Source organism: Oryza sativa, chromosome 11 (assembly GCF_034140825.1).
Source record: "Oryza sativa Japonica Group chromosome 11, ASM3414082v1".
Taxonomy (NCBI): Eukaryota; Viridiplantae; Streptophyta; class Magnoliopsida; order Poales; family Poaceae; genus Oryza; species Oryza sativa.
Window position 1 is genome coordinate 8,199,180 of NC_089045.1, and position 22,479 is coordinate 8,221,658.

A 22,479-nucleotide genomic window follows, 5' to 3' on the forward strand; every position below is an offset into this window, starting at 1 on the left:
ACTTGGATTGGCTTAACTCACTCTCTAACACCTCACTAGATAAACTAAGTGCACAAGGGTGTAAGAGCTCTTGCAAGGGTTCAAGATAATGCAATGGAGTGCCAAAACCTTACCCTTGCTGCTGGGGAGTAGGTATATATACCCCCAACCACCAAAACTAGCCGTTGGAACCGAAATCCCCAACTTTGTGCTCTGCCGGTCAGACCGCCGTTGTGAGGCCGGTCAGACCGCCGTTGTGAGGCCGGTCAGACCGGACTACTTTGTAACGGCTAGAAAACTAGCCATTACAGGGCAATCATTGAGCCCACTCAACCTGGCCGGTCTGACCGCAGTGTAGTGGCCGGTCAGACCGTCCACGGCTCGGTCAGACCGCCGTCGGCTCGGTCTGACTGGTTGCGGCTCTGGCGGCTCTGTATCACCACCAAAAACCAAAACAGTGCAACAGACCAGTGGGGCCGGTCAGACCGGTCTTACCACGCCGGTCAGACCGGCTAACAGACCCGGTCAGACCGGCCTAAGGCCCACGGTCAAACCGCAGGTCACTTTTCAGCTCAACCGACCGTTAGTAAAACGGCGATATCTCTTGACTCGGGTCTCAGAATTTGATGTTCTTGGACTCTATGGAAAGCTTATTCAAAGGGCCATCCAACCCATGAAAAATCCATCCAAGAAACACAACTTAAGTCAAGGATAAAGGGCTCACACTCCAAAGGATATCCACCGGACATACGCACAAGATGTCACTCACTCCTATTAGACATGCCCACTTCTCTCCTGGTTTAGGACTTGAGAAAACTCATCACACTTGGTTAGACAAGCCCACAAAATGCACCTATATGCATATGAACTAATATGGCACAAGATCATCCACAAGCTCACTTCATAGACCCCTCTTGATAGTACGACGCCTATCTAGCAAATCCGGTCTACACCAAATACCAAGACCGGGAAAAGACTAAGAAAACATTCTTAGCTACATTATACCTTTGCCTTGCGCCATCCATCTTGGGGTCAAGCTTGAGCCGAGATCAACACTTGTGACCATCCGGTTGAACCATGTTTATGCCGAGGTCTTGTCCATCCTTTGTCAAGACTTTATTCTCATCACAAGCTTGACTTCATTCTTGCCAACATGACGATGTCCTTGGCTTGGTGACCACTAACCCATGGTGTCATTCATTAGCCTCATCGTAGTGGGACCTATTCCTTTTCACACCTCAAAGGAGAACATTAGTCTCAACAAATCGGTTGTCATCCTTCACTTGATGACCAACCGGTTGCTTATGAAAGATATGGATATGTTTGTTGAGTATTCATTAACATCACAAGTGTCATATACTCGTATGCAAGCTCAAGTGCAAAGATCCGATATAAATAATAGGTGAACAACATGGATCTAGAACATGCACAATAAATGTATAGGATTTGCTCCCCCTAAATATATGCATACAAATAAATATACAAGAGATGCAAGAGATGCAAGTGTATGCATAATTAGAGAATGACCAATGGGGGTTTATCCTATACATATAGAGAAGGCATATGTAGTAATGATGTAGAGCAACATAAAACATATACCTTCATGATCTCCATGTTCTCAATGTAAATGAGACTAAATAAAATAACATTCGAGTAAACATTAGTCTCACACTTATATATCAATAACATGGAAATCATATATATGAACCTATCAAAAAGTAGGAGATAAAAAGTGGTACATATCGTTTTATCTCCATGCATTTCATCCTTGTCATGATTAAGGTCCATCACAAAAGAATGCATGTCTTCCACATCTCATTATCGGGAAATAACCTAGTAGACAACTTATGCAAAAGAGAGGTTAATCCCATAAACATCGGTTTATCATCTATCACCAAAGTAACAATTACACAAATTGTTTAATCCAAGATCTTTCAATCTTTTCTCTCTTTGGTGATGGATAATAACCCGATATAAACAATATAGAGAGATGAGATGAAAAATGATTTCAAATCAAGATAGAAATCTTATAATAAACAAAATATAAAATAAGCTCCCCCTCAAGATGTGCATATATATGGATATGAAGGAACGCATGTGCACATAATCAATAAAGATCAAATAGGAAGCTCACACTATATTTTGGATCCACAAGAGAGACCAAGTTAGAATATGTGAAGTTTAATACATACCTCTCATCATTTTTACTTCCATATCCAAATGAGACTAGTCAAAGAAAGGCTCATAAAAACGTTAGTCTCATATAATTAGATTTGTCATTAATCACCGAAACCAAATTAAGGCACTTGAACTTACAATTGTCGGCGTCGCCGCTCCCGCCTCGTCATCGTCGTCGTCATTGGCGGCGCCGCCTCCCGCCGGCCTCCTGTGCCGGATCCGTGGCGGTGGGAGGGCGGCCGGCCACCGATCCAGGCAGGGACGGCCACTGCCACCGGATCCGTGCGGGGACGGCCGCGGGCCGCCCGTCGTCGCCCGCGCGCCGCCGGATCGCCGTCGCCGCCAGGAGAGGGAGGGAAGGAGCCGCGGCCGCCCGTCGTCGCCCGCCCGCGCCTGCCGGATCCGCCGCCCGCGCGCTCCTGTCGCCGCCGGGGAGGGGACAAGGGGGAGGATCCGCGGGCCGCCCATCTTGCCTGCACCCGCCGCCGCCTCCCCACGTCCTCCCGCCGCCGCTGAGCTCACCACCGTCCCGCCTATGGAGAAGGAGGCAAAAGAAGAAGGTGAGAGAGAGAGAGAGGAAAATGAGTGGAGAAGGAAGGTGAGAAGATAAGGGAGAGAGAGAGAGGAGAGAAGGGGCCGGGGGGAGAGAGAGAAGGAAGTTAAATTATTTTGAATAGGATGGGAGGGAAGGCTATTTTTTCGTGCGGGTGGATTAGGAGGCCCGCACGCGAAAATTAGGGTTATTTTCGCGTGTTGGCCTGTTAAGTGACCCGCACACGAAAATCAGGGCGACGACCCGGCTTCGCTCCCCCATTTTTCCGTGCGGTCTAACTTACGGACCGCATGGAAACAAAATAGGGTGGCGTCCAGGAAAATCAATCTTGTAGTAGTGATTATATACACTAGCTAAAATACCCATACATTGCAATGAAATTTTAAAAAGAGAACACCACGGTTTGCTATAAATCCCCAAGAATTATAATAAAATTATTCCCATTGTAATCGATCCTTATACCTGTGATGGGCCATTTCTTTGAGCATTCGTGACTAGATATTTTGGCCCGTCGTAGATAGACCGTTATAGATGGGCCGATCCGGCGTAGTGGTCCGTAAAGGAGTACACAATCACTATTTGAGGGTCCCACATGCATGGGCTTTATTTGGATCCTCCGGGCTAATAATTAGCCCTCCAGAATCTTGCTATTTAGGAGTATTAAACGTAGATTACTAATAAAACACATTCCATAATCCATGGGCTAATTAGCGAGGCAAATCTAACGATGTATATTAATCCATTATTAGCCGATAATTACTGTAGCGTCACTGTAGCAAAACAATGATTAATTAGGCTCATTAGATTTGTCTCACAAATTACCCTAAGGGTTATGGAATAGGTTTTGTCAGTAGTCTATATTTAATACTCTAAATAACAAGATTCTGGAGGGTTAATTATTAGCCCTCCAGATCCAAATAGGGCCATGGTAACAGTGGAACCCTCAAATCACCAATTCACCATTCACTAATACTATCACCATTGCGGCCTTTTAAAGGAGCATATAGTATAGGCATTTTAAAGGCTCCCTTTTTAAAATGGAAGATACCTACAGATGGCAAGTTACTCTAAACAGTTCAAACACATATGGCACATCACTCATTATTAATTACAACTTATAACAATTAAACTATACAACTAGAAGAGTAGAATTAGTGTGCCACAAAGCTGAAGTTGAAATTTGGATTTAGTCATAATTAATCAAGCAAAGAAGGCAATAATGGGGAAAGAGATTTCATCTCTTTGAGTGGATATCCCCTCGTTTCGTGCATGCCACCTGAATAGTCATAAAAAAATTTAAAAAAAATTTGGTAAGATAGATTAATATGAAATATATCACTTCACAAACATGCAGGTTAAAATTCAACTTCAACAAGTTGTAACAAAAATTACAAATATAATTGTGAATATACGATAACTATTTTTAGTTTATTTTGTTCTTCTTGTTGCAACTTGTAGAAGTTTAATTTGGTCTTACATGTTTGTGAAGTGATATATTTCATTTCAATCCATGTTGTCAATTTTTTTCAATTTTTTTGATAACGGTAGGACATCCCCTTAAGGAATGAAAATCCATATCCGCATTAATGTGCAGGTGCAAAACGCTGCAAGGCCTAGCTATCTACCTCCCTCTCTCCATCATGGATATATAGAGTTGAAGACGACTCGTATGACAAATAGCTTCGCCTTTTTTCATACTATATATCATTCCATACAAAATCTCTGTCATTCACGTGAAGCCCTTAGTTTTGTAACATTTATAGTAATCTCAATCAAATAGAAGTATTAGGACAAACAGGCAATTCAAATTAAGTTACATTGTTCCAATATTCAATCACTATATGGTCTAAAACTAATAGGGTTACAATGCTCACCATTTATAACTATATGGTATAAAAAGAATGTATGATCACTATATGGGAAATCAAAATTAACATGGTGGCAAAGGAAAACACACAAAATTAACAAGCTTCCTTTGAAACAACAAATTTAAAGCAATCAAACAAAAAGAAGCTATATACCAGGAGATAAGACCAAAACCAAAAGGGAGAAAAGGGGGCAGAACAAATAATGAGTAATTAATTAATTATTAGCTTCTTGTCAGCTGAATCAAGACACAAAATCCCCCAAAACAATTGCATGAAATCCTTGCACACAAGTGATAGAGAAAAGCTAGACAGAGAAAGAGAGAGGAAAATTAATTAACAAGCAATATAATCCTGCCCTCAAAATTAATATACTCCCAAACATGTTGCATTTCATGACGATGATCAGCTTCTACAAACTAGCAAAGCTAGCTATAGATAGCTACTCTGCACGCCCTGCAACGAATGGTCGCCGCCGCCGCCGTCGCCGTCGCCGTCGTCGAACTCCACCCACACCGTGCTGATCGTCGTCTCCAGCTTGGTGGCAAACGGTTGGGGATGGCTCGCCTCCTGCGCCGCCACCCCCGCCGCCTCTTCGGTGGTGGCGGCGCCGCCGCCGTCGTCGTCTTCGTCGTCGGTGACCGGCGGCGGCATGACGAGCTCCATTGCCGACGTGACGACCCTGACGACGGGGTAGTCGAGGCTCTTGCTGCTGACATTGCTGCTCTTCTTGCACTTGTGGTAGAACTCCTTGAGCTCCGGCGTCTGGGCGCGCGCCTTCTTGAGGATCTCGTGGGCCGACGACGACGCCCTCGACGCCTTGCCGCCGCCGCCGGCGGCGGCGAGAGAACGGAGGAGCGCGTCGAGGCCGTCCTTGAAGGCGTCGTAGACCTTGAAGCTCTCGCGGAGCACAATGCCGAAGGCCGACCGGGCGGCGGCGCTCGTCGCGCTCGTGTTGTTGTCGGGGAGGAGCTGGATGGCGAGGTCGAGCAGCCTCTGGCTCATGGCCAGCTTGAAGACGAGCGGCGCCTCCGCGGCGGCGGCGCCCGCGGCGTGGTCGTCGCCGCCGTCGTGCGGCGGAGGACGCGGCCGGGTGGGCTCCAGGTTGCCGGACTGGTTGATGGCCCACTGCATCCGCTCCTCGAGGTAGGCCGAGTAGCCATGGAGGAAGGAGCAGGTGCCCGTGGCGGTGGCGTACTCGCCGCTGCCGCCGCCGCCGCCGGCGTGCGGCGAGCAGCTGCACCGTGGCGCGTCGATGCGGAGGTCGCGGGACGCCCAGAGGCCGCGGAGGTCCTGCTCGAAGTACCGGTCGCCGGCGCGGAGGAGGCGGTGGACGAGCAGCAGCGACCGGAGCGCGGCGGCCGGCGGCGCGCGCGCCGCCTCCAGCCTCGCCGTGATCCGCCGCGACAGGAACGTGATCGCGCCGGGCGCGTTCGACACCAGGAACAGTATCTCATGCACGTGCCTCTCATCATCCCCGCCGCCGCCGCCGGCGGTGCACCGCTCCACCGCCGCCTCGATGTCGGCGAGGAGCGCCCGGTCCGGCACCGGCGCCGCCGCCGCCGTGGGCGTCGCCGCCGATGAGGCCTTGCTGTTGCTGTGGTCCATGAGTGACCCGAGTGCTGCCCAAATCTTGCCCTTGAACACCTTCATGTCTTATAAGCCCTCATGAGGAGGAGGTGAGCTTGAGAGAGAGTGAGGGAGGAGGGGACAAGAGAGAGATGGTGCATGAGAGTTATAGCACAAGCATGCACTCACTGCCAGGTGGGGCCCACACAGTAGTTGAGGAACTAGCTGATAAAGAGACCTGAAAGATCTGCATGTGTATGGACATGGTCAGAGACATGATCAAAGAAATTCTTTTGGATGGATTTTAAGTGTATGACTTGGAGAAAAGGAGTGTAGCAAGAGGAAAGCTACACCCCACTGGCCACTACCCCTCTCTCTCTCTGAAATGAATGAAATCTAGAGAGAGATAGAGGAAGGAAAGAAAAATATATTGGGAGGTATGTATAGCTAGGTCAACTCTTGGGTGGGGGAATCAAATGCCTTTGGAATGAGGTGCCTCATGCATGCTGCATCAAAGGCTTCAACTATTGGCATATATGAACAATAGGTTTGACTCAAACAAATCAGTTACTCCCTCCGTTTCAAAATATTTGACACTATTGACTTTTTAGTACGTGTTTGACCATTCGTCTTATTCAAAAAATTTAAGTAATTATTTATTCTTTTCATATCATTTGATTCATTATTAAATATATTTTCATGTACACATATAGTTTTACATATTTCACAAATTTTTTGAATAAGACGAACGGTTAAACATGTGCTAAAAAGTTAACGGTGTCAAACATTTTAAAACGGAGGGAGTATTTAGTATTGGTATGGATTCCTCCACATCAACATCACACACAAGCAGAGCTTTGGGCTTTTTCTTCTCATGGTGGGGGGGGGAATGTAGGGTTTAGGGGGCTAAACAAAGGCAAGCTGGTACAGTTAAGTCCACACTTAAGCCAACAGAAGAAAAGAGTCATACTATATATTCCCCTCTAGAGAATACATACTCTCTCCCCATAAGAAGTAAAAGCTCTGGATATGAATCTAGACATGGGCTATGTCTAGATTCATAAACAAAAGATTATTATTTTTTGGACGAATAGTGTATATATTATCCTAGTTGTACTCACCTAACGTGATGGGATAACTATTAGACTAGCTTGCTTTAATTTGCACTCCGATATATATAGATATATATGTGCTTGACAAAGAAATCAATGGAGGCTTTTGAACTGCTCATGGTGTAGTTATACTTGTGCCGCGTTTGATGTTATTGTTTCAATGCACTTTGTAGGACAAAGTGTGTCACCGGATGTGTCGACGAATCGGATTGCGAAAAGTGTAGGTTGAATAATTTTGATCAAAAGGATATTTTTCATAGGGAGAAAATTAGTGGTGTGGGTGATCCCTGGCCATTTGAAACAACCCAACCCCACACATATTCTCTATGTTATATTACTGGTGGCATTAGTGGTTATAGCTAGGAAAATCTACTTTTAAAAAATTACAAAATGTTTTTATAATTGGTATGGGAAGAAAGAGAGAATCATGCGAAAATTATGCCGTTATGCAATTTTATATACAACTTTAAGTACACTTTTCACCAGCCAGATGTCGTCGATCGGAAAATATGGGACTGATTAGAGGAGCTATAGTAAATCCGATAAACTAATTTGTTTATCAATGTCGACATTTTGACACCACTTGCCTCGGTCCACCATTCTTGAATTCTTATTCGCGAAAGGATCGATCACATGGGTTGATAGCAACATCTTTTGGAAATCCTTTCACATATCCCATGAACCAAGCATGCCAAAATTCCACAAAAATTAAGTTTTCAGCTGATCATTTGTTGGTTCCTCTTCTCTGCTAGTGGGACACTGTTCACATGCCATGTCCTGGCATGCACCATGATATTGCCTCCAAAGAACATAAATTCCATGGGAGAGGGAGAGAGAGAGAGCATTTGGAGAAAGTGAAAAGGTGTACTTGACATGACTAAAGGCAAAGGCAGTGCTTCTGTTTGATATAGAAGCACACGGTGGATTTAGAATTTTTATGCTCTTGTGTCCTGGCCTCTGCCTTAGCATGAAAAAAATTCCACACGAAAGTTAATGATTTTAAATAATTCTTTCCAAGGGACCTAAGAACATTCTTCATTTGGTGCAAGCAACACTAAACTGGCATCCTGGTGGTTACAATACTTCAAGTTGATGCTGCTTTGCTACAGCATCAGATTCAAATCCATTAATTAGGAACTTGATTTGTGTGTTAATATATAAACTAATCCTGTCTAAATTCGGGCAAACTATATCGCAACAATTGAAAATAACACGCTGAAACAGAGCAACGGTAAGTATGTGGCATTACATGTACTCTGTATTTAGTTATTTACCTTCGAGTTAGATATATGAAAACAACTGGGGTCAAGTACAAAAGTTACATATATCTTATTAGTGATACTGGTTTGGGTAATTCTCATTAGAATATAACTAACCTACTCAATTTGTTTATTCAATTTAGGGCAATATTTCCTCCATCTGAAAGTGATTATGCTTAAACTATTCACTTATTCTTGTAAAACCTTTTTACAGAAATTCCAAAAAACTTAATATTCATCTGTCGTAACATGTGGAGAAGCATTGCACATGCCATTTTATCATTAACCTATGCTTCAGCGTTTTTCCTTGATTTCTTTTTGTGACCTAGTATGTTCTTTGTCATGGTCCACAATTATAAGACTAAGAAATGAACATGTAAAATGTTGGCTCAAGATGACAAAATTAGTAGTAGCCTAACAAGAAATCGTATATAAATTGCAAATATAGAGATGTAGAAAAGCAAGGGTGAAGCACAAATATAGTGCAAATATTCGTGAAAAGCTGTGTCCTACCATTATCATTTAAAAATTTAGGATGAGAATGTGCCTTTCTTACTTCCAAAACAAAGAGAATAAAAAATCTACTTATGAAGAAAATGCAGTCTTTTCTCATGTCTCCTTTTGTAAGCTATTTGAACGAGCGAGAAAAATTGCATATGCCAATGAAATTGATGACTAGGAGTCTAGGACTGACCAATGATTTTGGAACAAAATGAAATTTGAATGGAACGAACGTATTAGGGCATGTTTTGGGGGTGGGGGTGGGGAGATACCATTCGGCTATCTTTATTAATACGAAAATATAGTTACATTGTTCACCAGCATGCTCGTAATAAATTAAGTTGGGCAGTTCATCGACCCATATACACGAAATGTATTAGGGCATGTTTGGTTGCCTGGCTAGACCCATATGCCTTTGTCCTGGATGGGGTTGGCATGGTAAAAGCATTTAGGACGAAACCGGACCGATGACGAAATTCGAGGCACTAAATCAGATATTCTCCCTACCAATGTATAGGATGAGAATGCTACCCTTTTCTTAATTCCGAAACAAACATAAAGAAGAAAAATCAACTGGTTAAAGAGAGTGTCTTGGCATCATGAAGTGGACATGAGGTGAAGTTGCAGTCAACGTGAAAAGGTGATTGCTAGACGCTATCTATCCATCTAGTTTAGAGTGAGGCTACCGTGGCATCTGACCATGATATCTATCCATCCATCCATCCGGTGGCCTAACATAACAGATCGTCTTGCCCCCAAAACCCTGAAACTGTACACAAATCTGCAACACATTGTTGTCGCCAGGATTTGGCACGCCTGGGAAAAAGTGCAGAAAACATGGCAAGAAAGAATCAGAGATAGATAGACTTCGCAAGTCAAAAAAGGTTTGAGAGGTTGGCAGAGTGGAAAATAAAGCTTGATAGGTTGCAATTAGGACAGGGACATGAGCATGAAAACCTTAGGGAAAAAAAAGAAGAAAAAAAAGTAGACCGTGATTGATTGATGCAGATATGCATCTAAACTAACAGAGCATCTGATGCAGTCTACTCTCTTGCCAATCTATATATGTATGTTCCATTTGACAAAAGGTGACCACTACAGAGTCAAACCCAATTTAATTATATGGAGATATATTACATATAAGCAGCCTCAAAAGCAGAGCAAAGTTGATAAATGGAAAGATTAGGAATACTGCAGATAATAAGCCACATGGGGAAACCACAAAGAACAAATTAAATAGACTTTTCGGCATGCAGTATCAATTAAGTCCACTGTAATTTTAGAAGATATCAAAATCAGCATCAGAGCAACTGAGTTTGTAATTTAATGAGTTGACAAAAATCACAACACTACTGCGCCTTCCTGCTAAAATTTTAAGTGGGCAAAATGATATCAATAATGAGGCTGAGAATAAATGACCACAAGCAATTTTTAACAAACTACAAGAGTACATGTTTGACACAAATACACAATTCAAATCTAAAACACTAAAGAGTCCAGTACAGGTGCACTTAGAAGGGCTTGAAGAAGCATAAGCTATTACAGTTAGTTTCTACTACTAACAGAAAATCTAGAATTGATGCCATTGACATACACCAAACAACACATTAAAGACCCTAAAGCTGGTCCTAAACTGAAAACCAACAGCTGAATGCATATCCATTGGGCATTCTATCTCATGAGGGTCTTTACAGCGAGTCAAATTCTTGGTTCTTCAGACATAAGCCATAGAGGGATCCACCATCAAGCTCTGGCTCTCTTGCTACTACTGCTGCAGTTCGGGCACTTGTAGTGCTTGATGTGCTCAGCCTTGGCAGGGGTTATCTTGACACACTTACCGTGGAACCATGTCTCACAAGCATCGCAGCAGATCCAGAACTCATCCTGTCCATAGTTGTCACCACATGCACCACATAATGTGTTTTCGTGATCTTCTTCTTCCTCCTCTTCCTCACCTCCGCTATCATCCTCATCCTTCGGAGGTGGCATCTTTGGACCCCTAGAGTTGGGTTCCGGCTGGCGCGATGGCTGGGGAATGTTTGGTGCCAAAGGACATCATGTTATGAGCTCATTTTCATGCCAAAAGGAACACAGTAATTAAAAGGATTCATTCATTACCTTCGTGCCGGATTTATTGCTCTTGCCACTGGTCTTGGGGGTTTTTTCTTTGCTCTGCTTCTTTGCAGTCCCAGTGACAACCTCATATATGGTTGGAAGGTTGTTAATCATGCTAAAAAGCCGTTTCCTACAACACAATCACACAATGCATTTATATGTAAATTGACGCTCCAAATGGACAGAAGAAAATCCATCATGTTACTTTAAAAACATAAATTAGTTGGAACACCAAAAACCGATTTCAAAATCTTAGAATGCAAAAGCTGCAGCCGGTGTCATAAAAAGAAACATGAATCATGCCATCAAAAGAGCAGAAAACAGAAAAAATAGGAAAACACCATAAATCATTACACATGAAGGTAACCAAACTAGAATTTCAATCCAGTAGAAATTATAACACTTGAAAACATAAACATATGCAATAAATTCTAGATCATAATTAACAAGAACCTAGTTCGAGAACAGGATCATGACTCATGAGATGCAGGTTGTGGGTGGCTAAAATGTGGATTGAATTATTAAAGGGAGGTAGTGTTCTAAGCAACACTAGTTAGTGACACAGCCCCTCTATCGTAATCTCTCAAACCAAACCTAACGCTGCTGATTTGCACGCTCTCTCACTTACCCCCTCCATCCCCGTCATGTCCAATGAAGCTACAAGTCGGTGGCAACAGCTTCAGTTCCAATAAGCAGCAGCAGCAGTAACGGTGAGAAGAAACAACGGCAGCTAATCAGCCCTCTTCTCTCACCCCTCTCCTGCTCGATCAATAACATGGCAACAAACCAAAATCGTGGGGAACCTGCAATCTGGAGTTATGGCACACAGCTTCAACCCACAGGCCACAACTATGTACTGGAGAAAGTGCTTTTAAACCATAAATTAGTTTGATAGACTACAATTCCTGCACTGTTGCTATTAGTCACATGTTGAAGCCAATTATCTTATTCTGTTCCCAATGGATGTTTAATTGCTCTCAACAATATATAACTTGGATCTTTTAATCGTGAGACCAATCATAATGCTTCAATAGGAAGATATCATCATGTGGCGCAATCAGTAAAGGTGTACAGTGCATAGTCAAGCAAGACAGTTTCTCCAGCTTCTGCATTAAATAAGTCACTTTCTTTTAGGATTTTATGTCTTGTCTCTTGTATATGTTTAGTTGGTTTTCAACAGACTAGATATTCTAGTTAGTCTGTTAAGTGCAACTAGCTGAACCGGCAGGCTTTAGGTTAATTAATGCTTATCAGCGACATCACCCAAGCCCTGGGGTAGGTCCTTGTCTCCCTGTTCATCATGGCTACCTATTCAGTCCCTTGCCTGTGACAGATACAAGTACCACGTTTCTATTTAACAGGGGACTTGGGGGACTCTTGTGATGTCCATCTCAGAGGAGCCAAATAAGCTGCCTTAGAAAAACATCGCACATTAAATTGAGGCAAGGCCCATAAAACATCATATGAACCTCATGGTCAATATAGAAAAAAGTCAAATTGCATGACAGAACATACCAGAAAACCGTTACTTACCATCACTATTGGAAAATACAACAATTAAAAAGTTAAATAAATACGATAATTAATCAACCTTAAGAAAGACTCTACCTAGATGTTGAAACAGGGCCTGGCATTTCGGATGCCAAGTAGGCATAGAGGTGTCTGCTCCCAAGAATTGGTTACGCAGCTTATCCATAATTGTTCGTTGACTTTATTCATGCATCCTAACTTTTACTCTGAAGCACATCTTTAGAACAAACCACACCTTCGTACTGACTGATATCCTAACTAAAGATTGTTATAAGAATAGACGTCTTTTGTCTCAGTTACCTGCAACTTGTTCAAATCACTTCAATTTACACCGAAACAATAAATCCCATTGCATTTGCATACGTGCATATTCCAAATTAAAGATTTGCAGACAAATTGTCTAGATTATTTATGCATTATACAGAATTGAAGTTAGCTTACGCCATTAACCCACATCAGGAACAAAATCTACATGGGACATAGTACCAACATAATACCAATATAATAGGTCAGATGGCATCCAGTACCACTAGTCCACAGTAAAATATATAAACTAAATACAAGTTAAACAAGATTCCAGTGGACAGAAGGCTTTAGTTCGTGACTAAATAACTGGCATGGTGTAACTTTACTCGTATTAAAGAAATTGTTTGTGGCCGCGGCAGTAAGGGCCCACAGATATTTATTTCTCACTCCTCAACTTAGTTTAATATTTGTATCTCAACTCCAAACAGGGTAATAATTGTCACTCAAGTCCTCAACTCTCAAAAAAGAGAAATCAATACTGGACTGACGTGTTGTATAAGTAGTATCCAAGGTGGCAGTGGGTCTGTTTGTCATAGAGGGAGAAAGAATAAAAAGGAATTGTCGACCCTAAGGCCACCTCTATTACACATGGGCTCCAAGAATAAAAAGACCAGTCTGGCCCAGTTTTGGGAGTTGAGAGATGAGTTATCTCCAGTTTTGGAGTGTAAGGGTGAAAGTAGAGAAGCAAAGAGTCAAGGGACAAGAAATACACTTTTCCCACATAAAGAGGGTAAAAAAAATTCAAGATCTTTCTTACCGTAATTTGAAATTCTTTCAATTAGTCTTATCGCTAATGCGTGTTTCTAAAATTTAAATTCCCACAAATGATACTCTATTGAACATGGGATGGACAACAAGTGAGCAAGAATATTCAAAATTTGTAACATATCATATACAACTGACAGTGATATTCTTTATAAACATACTCTGTCAAATATGAACAACAGCATGATAAAATCACCACCGGCAGGGAAAGAGGCTTGGCTTGTAGCTTGTAAGGGAGGGACTTTAGGGGAAAGAGACTATGGATTATAGAAACCCTTTTGATTAATTCTTCTCTAGTAACAATTAAGAATTAGATCAATCCAATTTTAACTAACTAATGAAGAAGATACCAAACAACCAAATAAATAGGTCTCTAAATAACAAATCCCTTCTAACACTTGTAGGACTATACTGTTCAGGCATAATTAGTACCATAAGTTATTACTGCAGTGTATGACGAGTGCCCTAGCATGCTACACATGGATGGTTAAGGAAAGCATTACCTAAGATAATGTAAAACTACACAACCATGATTCAAAATTCAAACAGGGTATTGAAAAGTAATAAAACGAAACAAGATATAAAAATGCTCAGTTAAATTATGGATCAATAGTACTTTATTGCAGCTATTTACAATTTTTAAAAAATATTTACAGTTGAAATAGTATTATTAATTCAAGGGTTTCATAGACTTTAGTGTTTGCCGATGAAGTTAAGGGCCCTTTTTACTGTTTCAATCTTTGCCGGGCCCAATCACAGCCCAGCCCTACATACCAAAAGATGCATAGAAAGTTAGAAACCACTATTTTCATAATGCGACATAGTATAAACACTATATCTATCTTTACTTCGATAGCACGAATATAGATTGCAATCTATGTCTGAGCCCAAAAACTACATTGCCAACACTGTAGTATGAAAATAAACTGTGGTAAAAAGCACAGACCATAATTATTCTATGTTAGCGACACAATAATCTTTCCATTTCTTTTTATAAAGTGTGTTTTGGTCAGGAATAGGGAATAAGGTGACAAGGTGATTAACAAACAAAGGAAAAAAGACATGTTATAAATGTCTTGGGTTTACTGCTAAATGATGAAGATAGAGAAGAGTTTGATTGGGCAAAAGGTATAAATCTCCATGCATACCTAATTTTTGTTAAAAATTTTGGAAAGTTATACTCCTAATGTTTCGAATTTGACGGAGTGCCAGTGCGCTAGGTGTTTCCATTTCCAATTGTATATAGATTATAAATCAGATGACAAATGTGCATAATTGCATCCTGCCCATTTCCCACAAGTCAAGACATAAACTGTGTGAAAATCAAAATCAGAAATAAGTACCCCTCGCAATTTTGTAAATATGCAGGATCGTGATTAAATATCTATATTCACCAGGAAACCATTAACATATACAAGCGACACTTTCTCAAACTGTATTCTCCTCTATGTATCCTGTTATTTTCTTTTCAATACACTGGTACTGAAAATAATTGAATTACCACTCTGCAGTTTAAACTATAATATTTTAAAATATTTTGCGAGGTATTAGTTTTTCTTATTATACATGATTCCATTAATTTTCATCAGGCAAAACAAAAGAATTTATAAAATTGTAATATAATGTTATCGCGAAAGTAGTTGCATTTCTATTATGACCAAACTAGACATATGCATCTAAATAATCAAAGTTAGACAACACCGCGAACATATACAAGAAGGCCAAATACTTTGGACCAGATATACTATCTATGAATAATAAAATGAAAGAGAGTCAATAATTGCCCTACAACAAAGAGTAGATGGTACGAACATTTTGAGCAATCAAAGTTATAAAAGTTTCACCAGCAAACAAAAACAAGGCCAAGTATTGTGGGTTTTTTATAGTATGTAAGAACAATACAGTGAAAGAGAAAGAAAGAAGCAAAGAGAATCATGCAAAGAATGACTGAACTTAAGTTTGAAAGAAAAACAGAACCCAAGAGATGCCAGAAGTACATCATATTAACATACTGTAAGGGTGCATTTGCTATTCCCTAACAAAATAACAAGTTGATGATTCTACAAGCAATGAAGCCTATGGAATCAACAGGGGAAAATGCTCTTTATGTAGTGCTCTAAGCGGCACAGTGGTTTTAAAAGCATCTGCTCTAAAAATACTCATTCTAACCAAAGTAGTTGAATGTTTTTAACTTCCACAAACCATGAAAAGGAACAACTGCACAAGAGTGGTAGCTTTATTAGTTATTATTCAGTTGTCACATTCCAAGAACAATATATTAAAAATAGGGGACAGAAAACCACATTGAACAACCACAAGCAACTGACAATCAAAATTGTATGCCCCAGAACAACAAATATAGTACCTGGATTCTTTGTCAAACCCGAATCTTGCTCCAAAGTAAAAGGCTACTGCTAGCAGCCAGGTATCACTATGAACCGCAACAAGTGACAGCCAATCTTTCTCATCCATCCCATCCCGAGCAAAATTAATTCCCAGAGCTGGTTCTGGAAGCTCTGGAGGAACCTCCTCAGCAGGCAAGTTCACTTCCCATGTCTCATTGGGAAGACCATATAAACACAAATTCTCTTTCTCTGCAATGTAAACAATAATTCAGAAGCATATCAATCGTTTTCTGGAAATTTTTTCATGGAAGTTATATAATCGAAATAAATCGTAGCCAAGAAACATTGGTAACGACTGCAACTGTGCCTACAGAAAACTGAACGGAGAAAATAAAAAAATATTGAATCGAAAAAGGTATGGTTTAAAAATGATTCTATTAACTGCCTGACAAGCAAAAAAAAAAAGACTAACAGATCCATATTTCAACAAAACAAGATTAAAACATATTGTTGGCCTATTTCCAGTAAGGGATAATCCCTAATATGGTATATATGAGCAAGTAAGCATTTGCTATCATGCTACAGAATTTAAGACAAGAAAACATATCTTTTCTACCAAATGACAGAAAAAAAAAACAACGAAAGGAATGCTCCAACAGTTGGAAGCCAAGAAATGCAGCGTAAACCAGTGACCGTGTGAGTCTTCTATTATGCTTCATTAACCTTCCTATTAATTTTTTTTTACAATCAGTGTATATTAAAAAAAACTATTCCCAATTATACCCCTGGTACGATGGACATATTGGTCATTTTCCACTAGCAGGCCCCAAAACAGTACAAGTACATCACACATCCTTTTCTTGTGAGGAGCGCACTCGTCAACCAATCACAGAAAAACAAGCACTTCAACTTCCTCCTCCTTTCCCCTCATATCTCTCTCTCTCTCTCTCTCTCTCTCTCCCTCTTTCTCTCTCACATATCCTACCACCATATCATTTTTTTAGTAGGACAAACTAATCTGCTACTAGTAGATCGAAAGCAAGAACCACAAGACCGACACTAGGAGAATAATTGCAGCGCAGCTTTTCTTCAAAAATGAAGTACTTTTCCCAAAAGGGTAAAAAACCCCAACCAAGAAACACAAATTCCAGCAAAGAAAAAAAAAGCCCCAGCGAGAATCGAAGCATAGAAGCAAAATAGTCCCCCCAAATCAGTGCTGGGAACACTAAAACCCACCCAAAAAAAATCTCATTTCAGCAAAATCAAGCTGAATACCCCAAATCGTCCACAAACCAGCTCAAAAACCACATCTTCCCCGAGCTAAAACATCAAGAAACACACAAATTCGAGCCCCGAGAGCGGCGAATCGGAGGAACTAAACAGGAAGGGAAGCTCACCTGGGTCGCACTGCTGGTAGAACTTCTCCACATCTGCAAAAGAAACAAAAAAAAATCCAACCAAACCAAAATCAGCCACTCATTCACCACTCATCAGCAACCCAACCGATCAATCAGTACCCCTTCAAAACCCACCCAATTTTTCCTTTCAAAAAAGAAAAAGAAAAAGCATCCGCGTGAGAGCTCAAACCGAGAGACCCCTCTTCCCCCCTCCATACCTGTGGTCAGCGCCTTGATCATCCCGGCCCGCCGCGCGCGGAAGTCCCGGAACACGTCCTCCGGCGTGCGGTGCGCCCCGCCTCCGTCCATTCCACCCACCACCACTACCACCCCACCGCCGCCGCGCCCTCCTCCTCCGCCGCTCCCGCCCGCCGCTAGGGTTAGGGTTTTGGAAGAGAGAGAGATAGAGAGAGCGCAAAGCGAAGCACAAAAAAAAAAGCTTTACTAGTTAGTACAGCGCGAGCGAGAGAGAGAGAAGAGGAATGGGGCGATTTTTTTAGGCCAAACCGCGGAGAGGTGGGGGACCAGGGCGCGGATTTTGAATCCACCCGAGGGCCCATCTGCAAATTTCCCCCCCCCGGCCCTTTTTTTTCTCGCGGCGAAATTGCGTTTTGCCCCCTGGAAGAGTGTGTCTCTCTCGGATACACCCCTAGTGGAAAACGGTCGGGGCGCGCGTCGCGTCGCCCGCTGACACGTGGGGCCCACTGGCCAGTGTGTGCCTGCACACGTCACGTGAACAAATCGGCTATGAATGGGAACAGGGCCTAGTAGGGGGTACAGTAGTGGGGCACAGGCTAATTTTTCAGGGGGAGGACGGATAGCTCTGGATAGGCAGCGCTGTTGCTTTCATGGGATTGGAATGGAACTATGGGATTTGCAAATGAAAAAATAATTTATGAATAAAACCTTTATATTCGTGTTCTATGCGATCAAAAAGCAAAGGCTAAAAAAAAAACTTCGGTGGAAAAGAAAGTTCAAAATCAGTTTTAAATTTAAAGTTGAAGATTTAAATTCTAGTTGATAAGTATAAACATAAGCGAAAAAAGAAGATGCGGCATGTTGCTACTACAAACTTTATCAAGAAACAACAGTATTGCTGAAATATGTATCCAATGATCTAAGCTTGGGATGGATGCTAGTTATGATGTATCATGGTTTGGATACTTGATTCCAGCATTCCATGAAATGCAGGTAGTAGAAGAAAGAAATGCAGTTGTAGTATTTGCACAAGCTTCTTCCGGTCCTATTGTTCAGCTTATGCTTATACTTATACACCAAAATTTGAATTTTAAAACCTAATTTTAGAGTTGATTTTGTAACTTTTATTGTAGTTTATTTTACAGCATTAACATTTGAACCACTAAGGACATGTATATAAAAGTTTTATTCATAGATTATTTTTTGGTTGCAAATAAGGCGTGTGGATAAGCGTAATGATGGGATTGTTTGAGTGATGAACTGAAGAAGATAATAACAGCAGCGGCAGATGCAGAGATACCACTGGTTTGAGTAAGCATCCCTTTTGTTGCATGTTTTCAGTTTCTACTGCTGAAAATGGTGATGACATCCAAACAAACAGAATGGACAGACAGAGATATTTACAGAACACAAATAGTGCTGTGTCATGAAGCTCAAACCTTCAAGCTGTTAGCTGTGAGGGCCAAATGTATACTACTACACAGTAGCCTGCAAGAATACAATTTCTCCAATCATGCAGCCTGCCATGCAGGGCCAAATGTATGCAGCAGCAGATCTTGGTTTCACATGAGTGGATGTTATGGGGGGGTCACTGTTGTCAGTTAAGGGCTGGTTTTTTTGGTAGATGGTGATGGTAGCTGGTGCAGGAAGTGGGGGTCTTGGAGAAGATTGAAAAGATTGGTTGATAGTTGCAATGACAAGACAGAGAAAGAGGGGTTCAGCAAAGCAGCATAACAGGATGGAGAGACAGGTAGGGCAAATAGGTTAATCATGTTCTTGATTCTGAACAGATGATAATACAAACTACTATCTCCATCCTCATAATATAAAGGATTTTGATAATCAAATCATAAGGGGAGTGCACCTCTAAGCTAGGAGATAACAAGAATTCTCTCTCTAATACTTGGCAAGCACGCGCTAGCTAATTGACCCATCTGGACCCTATCTCTGTTCTTCCTGCTGCTCTCTTGTGCGGTTGTGCCCCATGTAGCCCAAGGACCATATGGCAGATGGTCTTGGTTCTTCATTGACAACGAGGCAAACGATAGGAGTTCTGGTACAGTAATAGAGTCTTTTCTCTTCAAATGAAGCTGTGGTTGAGTGGGTGACTAATGGAGGACATAGTGCAGTTATGTTGTTGCTTCCTGTAATTCTGCTCATGCAGAGTGATGATGAATTAGAACATGATATAAATTGATGCATACCATGAAGCAATGACAAAGTCGATACGTCCATACCTCTTAAAATGGCAAAAAACATGTACAATGACAAACTATGCAGTTGCCCTTTTGGCAAAGTGCATCCAGTTCCACATCAGTCCTGAATGGTGACAGCAGCATGTTCATGGACATGATCCTTATAAGTCTGCCACCTAGTGAAAAATAATGTTGAAGTTACAACAAACAAATTATCTCATTTGCATATAACTGATTACTGAAATGTTGACAACACCAAAAGACATGGCACCACATCAGCAGTTTGACACATCAAACTATTCCAGATTTGTCAAGCCGAATAAGACAAAAGATCAGGACATAAGAAGTTGACTAATACCTGATTATTTTAGATGGGCTTCACTTTGAGGCAAAATCTCAGCAAATGCCTTCTGCAAAGCCTCCTTGGCAGTTTTGTAAATCTCCTCAGATGTTGCACCTTCCTCTGCAAATCTGATACCATCACGGCACAAATCATTACACCGCCAAGCCAAAGACCCTTTTGTGTTTGCCGGAACTTGAGATAATATGTTGTTCTTGGCATTTCTTGTCCACCTCTTCAAAATATAATTTTCAGGAAGCACTGGTATGCCAATAGCTGTCAAAACCCTTAGTGCATGCCGGCACAGCACACCAGCAAACTCAAATTTGTGACAACTGCAAGATACGCTCGCACGTGGTTCACTATAAAGAACAGTGTATCTTATATTGGCATTTTCAGATTGTGTTACCTCAAATCTGCTTATGTCCCCACTTTCAACATTCTGCACCAAAAACCCCGATGATTCAATAAGCTCATCCTGAAACAAGTCAAACATAACTTTGGTGTAGAGCTCTGATGCTTGTTTTTCCATTGGATGTGAAGACTTCATTACCGGCTTGCTACTGAAAGTCGCAAAGTCTTCCTGGAGTTCAGTTTGATAATCCCTTGCTATAGCCTTATCAAACTGAAATGCAATATCTCGCAGGGTAGTGGTAGTGATGGAGCTCCTCTGAAAAAACTTGAACATCGTCTCCAACTTCGGGGCATTGATTATCTCACCAAAGAAGCTATCCTTCAGATAGGCAGGCACCCACTGGTGACGGATACTGTATATTGTTTGCAACCACTCGTTCCCGAAAAGATTGTATTTGCTAAGCAACATCCTCCAAGTCGACTCGAACTCATCGATCCTTTCCAATTCAGTTACACATTCCTTCAATTCATCTTTCAGTGTCGAATGCTCCGAATACAAACTGGCCAATTTCTGCTTGCAGATGAAGAAGATGTCCCGTCGGCAAAACCGGTGCCTAACATCACCACCAAAGACCTTCATGGCAGCCATCTCGACATCTCTACTGTAACCGATCGTGAACGACATCGGCTTCTTCCCACCCATGAAAGCAAGCCATGTCTCGAACAACCACGCGAAGGAATTCTCGCTCTCGTCGGTCATGAGGGCGCAGCCGAACACGATAGCCTGCCTATGATGGTTCATCCCGGTGAACGCCGCGAACGGCACGGCGCGGCGGTTCCTCCTGCAGGTGAGATCGAGCACCACGGCGTCCCCGAACCGTCGGTACAGTGACCTCGCGCGCGCATCCACCCAGATGAAATTGGCAATGCAGCCGCTCCGGTCGATCTGGACGGCGTAGCAGAAGGCCGGATTGTCCAGCTGCAGCTTCCTGAAGTGGTCGAGGAGCCCCTGCGCGACGCCGCCTCCCGGCGCCAGCGCCGCGGCCGCCGCCGCGGCGCCGCCATCCTGTTCGGCCGATGAGGAGTCGTTGGGCTCGGCCGCGTCGGTGGCTGCGGCGTCGGCGGAGGAGGAGGAGGAGGCGAGGGGGTGGGAGTGGAGGAGGACGCAGCGGGAGACGAGCCAGCGGGAGGAAGGGCGGCGGTTGACCTGGAGCATGGCGGGGCAGGCGGCGCGGGCGGAGGCGCGGTTGCGGCGCTTCTTGGAGGCGTCGAGGAGGGTGTCCTTGCGGGAGGGGAGGCCCTGGCGGGTGCACACGAAGCGCCGCATGATGATGGCGTCGTCGATGCGCGACGCGAACGACTTGCTGCTCCGGACGCGGAACCCCGCCCGCGCCGCGTACGTGCAGTAGAACGCCCTCGCCTCCTCCGGCGACGCGAACTCCATCCCCGCCGCCGGCTCCCCCGCGGAGGACGGGCCCGTGACCGCCGCCGCATCCTCGTCGCCCGCGGCGCCCAGCGGCATGACCGCAGTTCGAGGAGGAGGAGGGGAGATTCGTTGCCGGTGAGGGGAGGAGGGCGAGGCGGCGGCGGCCGGCGGCGAGAGGAGAGGAGAATGGGACGCCGGCGAAGTGGGAATGGGGGGCGGAGGAGTGACAAGTGAGAAAGGCTTGAAGCTCATTTCCCAAGGGAATAAGTTCACTTTGGGTCCCTCTATTTGCTCAGTCCGATTTTTGTCCCTAGACCACAAAACGGGTACGATCCGTCCTCCAACTTACGAAAATCAGGCAAACGAGGTCTCTCAGCGGTTTTGAAGGCGGTTTTGGCTGACGTGGCGCCTACGTGGCTTGTTTGACTAGTCTCCATCTCACATGGCATTGACGTGGCGTTTACGTGGCAATTATATCTCGAAAAAATAATA

The 22,479-nt window shown here is 42.9% G+C and overlaps 3 protein-coding genes across 3 annotated transcripts; all 3 read right to left on the reverse strand.

The window, feature by feature from the left end:
* Positions 1-4,771: 4,771 nt before the first annotated feature.
* LOC4350182 (putative clathrin assembly protein At1g33340) lies at positions 4,772-6,282 on the reverse strand. The gene has a single exon (XM_015761995.3). The coding sequence runs from the start codon at positions 6,226-6,228 to the stop codon at positions 5,008-5,010; it is 1,221 nt and encodes a 406-aa protein (XP_015617481.1). The 5' UTR covers positions 6,229-6,282; the 3' UTR covers positions 4,772-5,007.
* Positions 6,283-10,406: 4,124 nt separating this feature from the next.
* Positions 10,407-17,920, reverse strand: LOC4350183 (PHD finger protein ALFIN-LIKE 8-like). Its single transcript, NM_001423183.1, has 5 exons — positions 17,693-17,920; positions 17,475-17,507; positions 16,098-16,326; positions 11,135-11,261; positions 10,407-11,044 (listed from the first exon to the last, which is right to left on the reverse strand). Exons 1-5 carry the CDS (start codon positions 17,781-17,783, stop codon positions 10,760-10,762), a joined length of 765 nt encoding a protein of 254 aa, NP_001410112.1. The 5' UTR covers positions 17,784-17,920; the 3' UTR covers positions 10,407-10,759.
* A 1,503-nt stretch (positions 17,921-19,423) lies between these two features.
* Positions 19,424-22,215, reverse strand: LOC9271013 (protein FAR1-RELATED SEQUENCE 5). Its single transcript, XM_015760058.3, has 3 exons — positions 20,226-22,215; positions 19,910-20,043; positions 19,424-19,824 (listed from the first exon to the last, which is right to left on the reverse strand). Exon 1 carries the CDS (start codon positions 22,081-22,083, stop codon positions 20,230-20,232), a length of 1,854 nt encoding a protein of 617 aa, XP_015615544.2. The 5' UTR covers positions 22,084-22,215; the 3' UTR covers positions 19,424-19,824; positions 19,910-20,043; positions 20,226-20,229.
* Positions 22,216-22,479: the final 264 nt, after the last annotated feature.

Coding starts and splice junctions, on each gene's coding strand:
- LOC4350182 (XM_015761995.3), bottom strand. CDS start 6,228: ATGAAGGTGTTCAAGGGCAAGATTTGGGCAGCACTCGGGTCACTCATG.
- LOC4350183 (NM_001423183.1), bottom strand. CDS start 17,783: ATGGACGGAGGCGGGGCGCACCGCACGCCGGAGGACGTGTTCCGGGAC. Junction 17,508..17,692: donor GATCAAGGCGCTGACCACAG/GTATGGAGGGGG, acceptor TTTCTTTTGCAG/ATGTGGAGAAGTTCTACCAG. Junction 16,327..17,474: donor CTACCAGCAGTGCGACCCAG/GTGAGCTTCCCT, acceptor TTTACATTGCAG/AGAAAGAGAATTTGTGTTTA.
- LOC9271013 (XM_015760058.3), bottom strand. CDS start 22,083: ATGCCGCTGGGCGCCGCGGGCGACGAGGATGCGGCGGCGGTCACGGGC.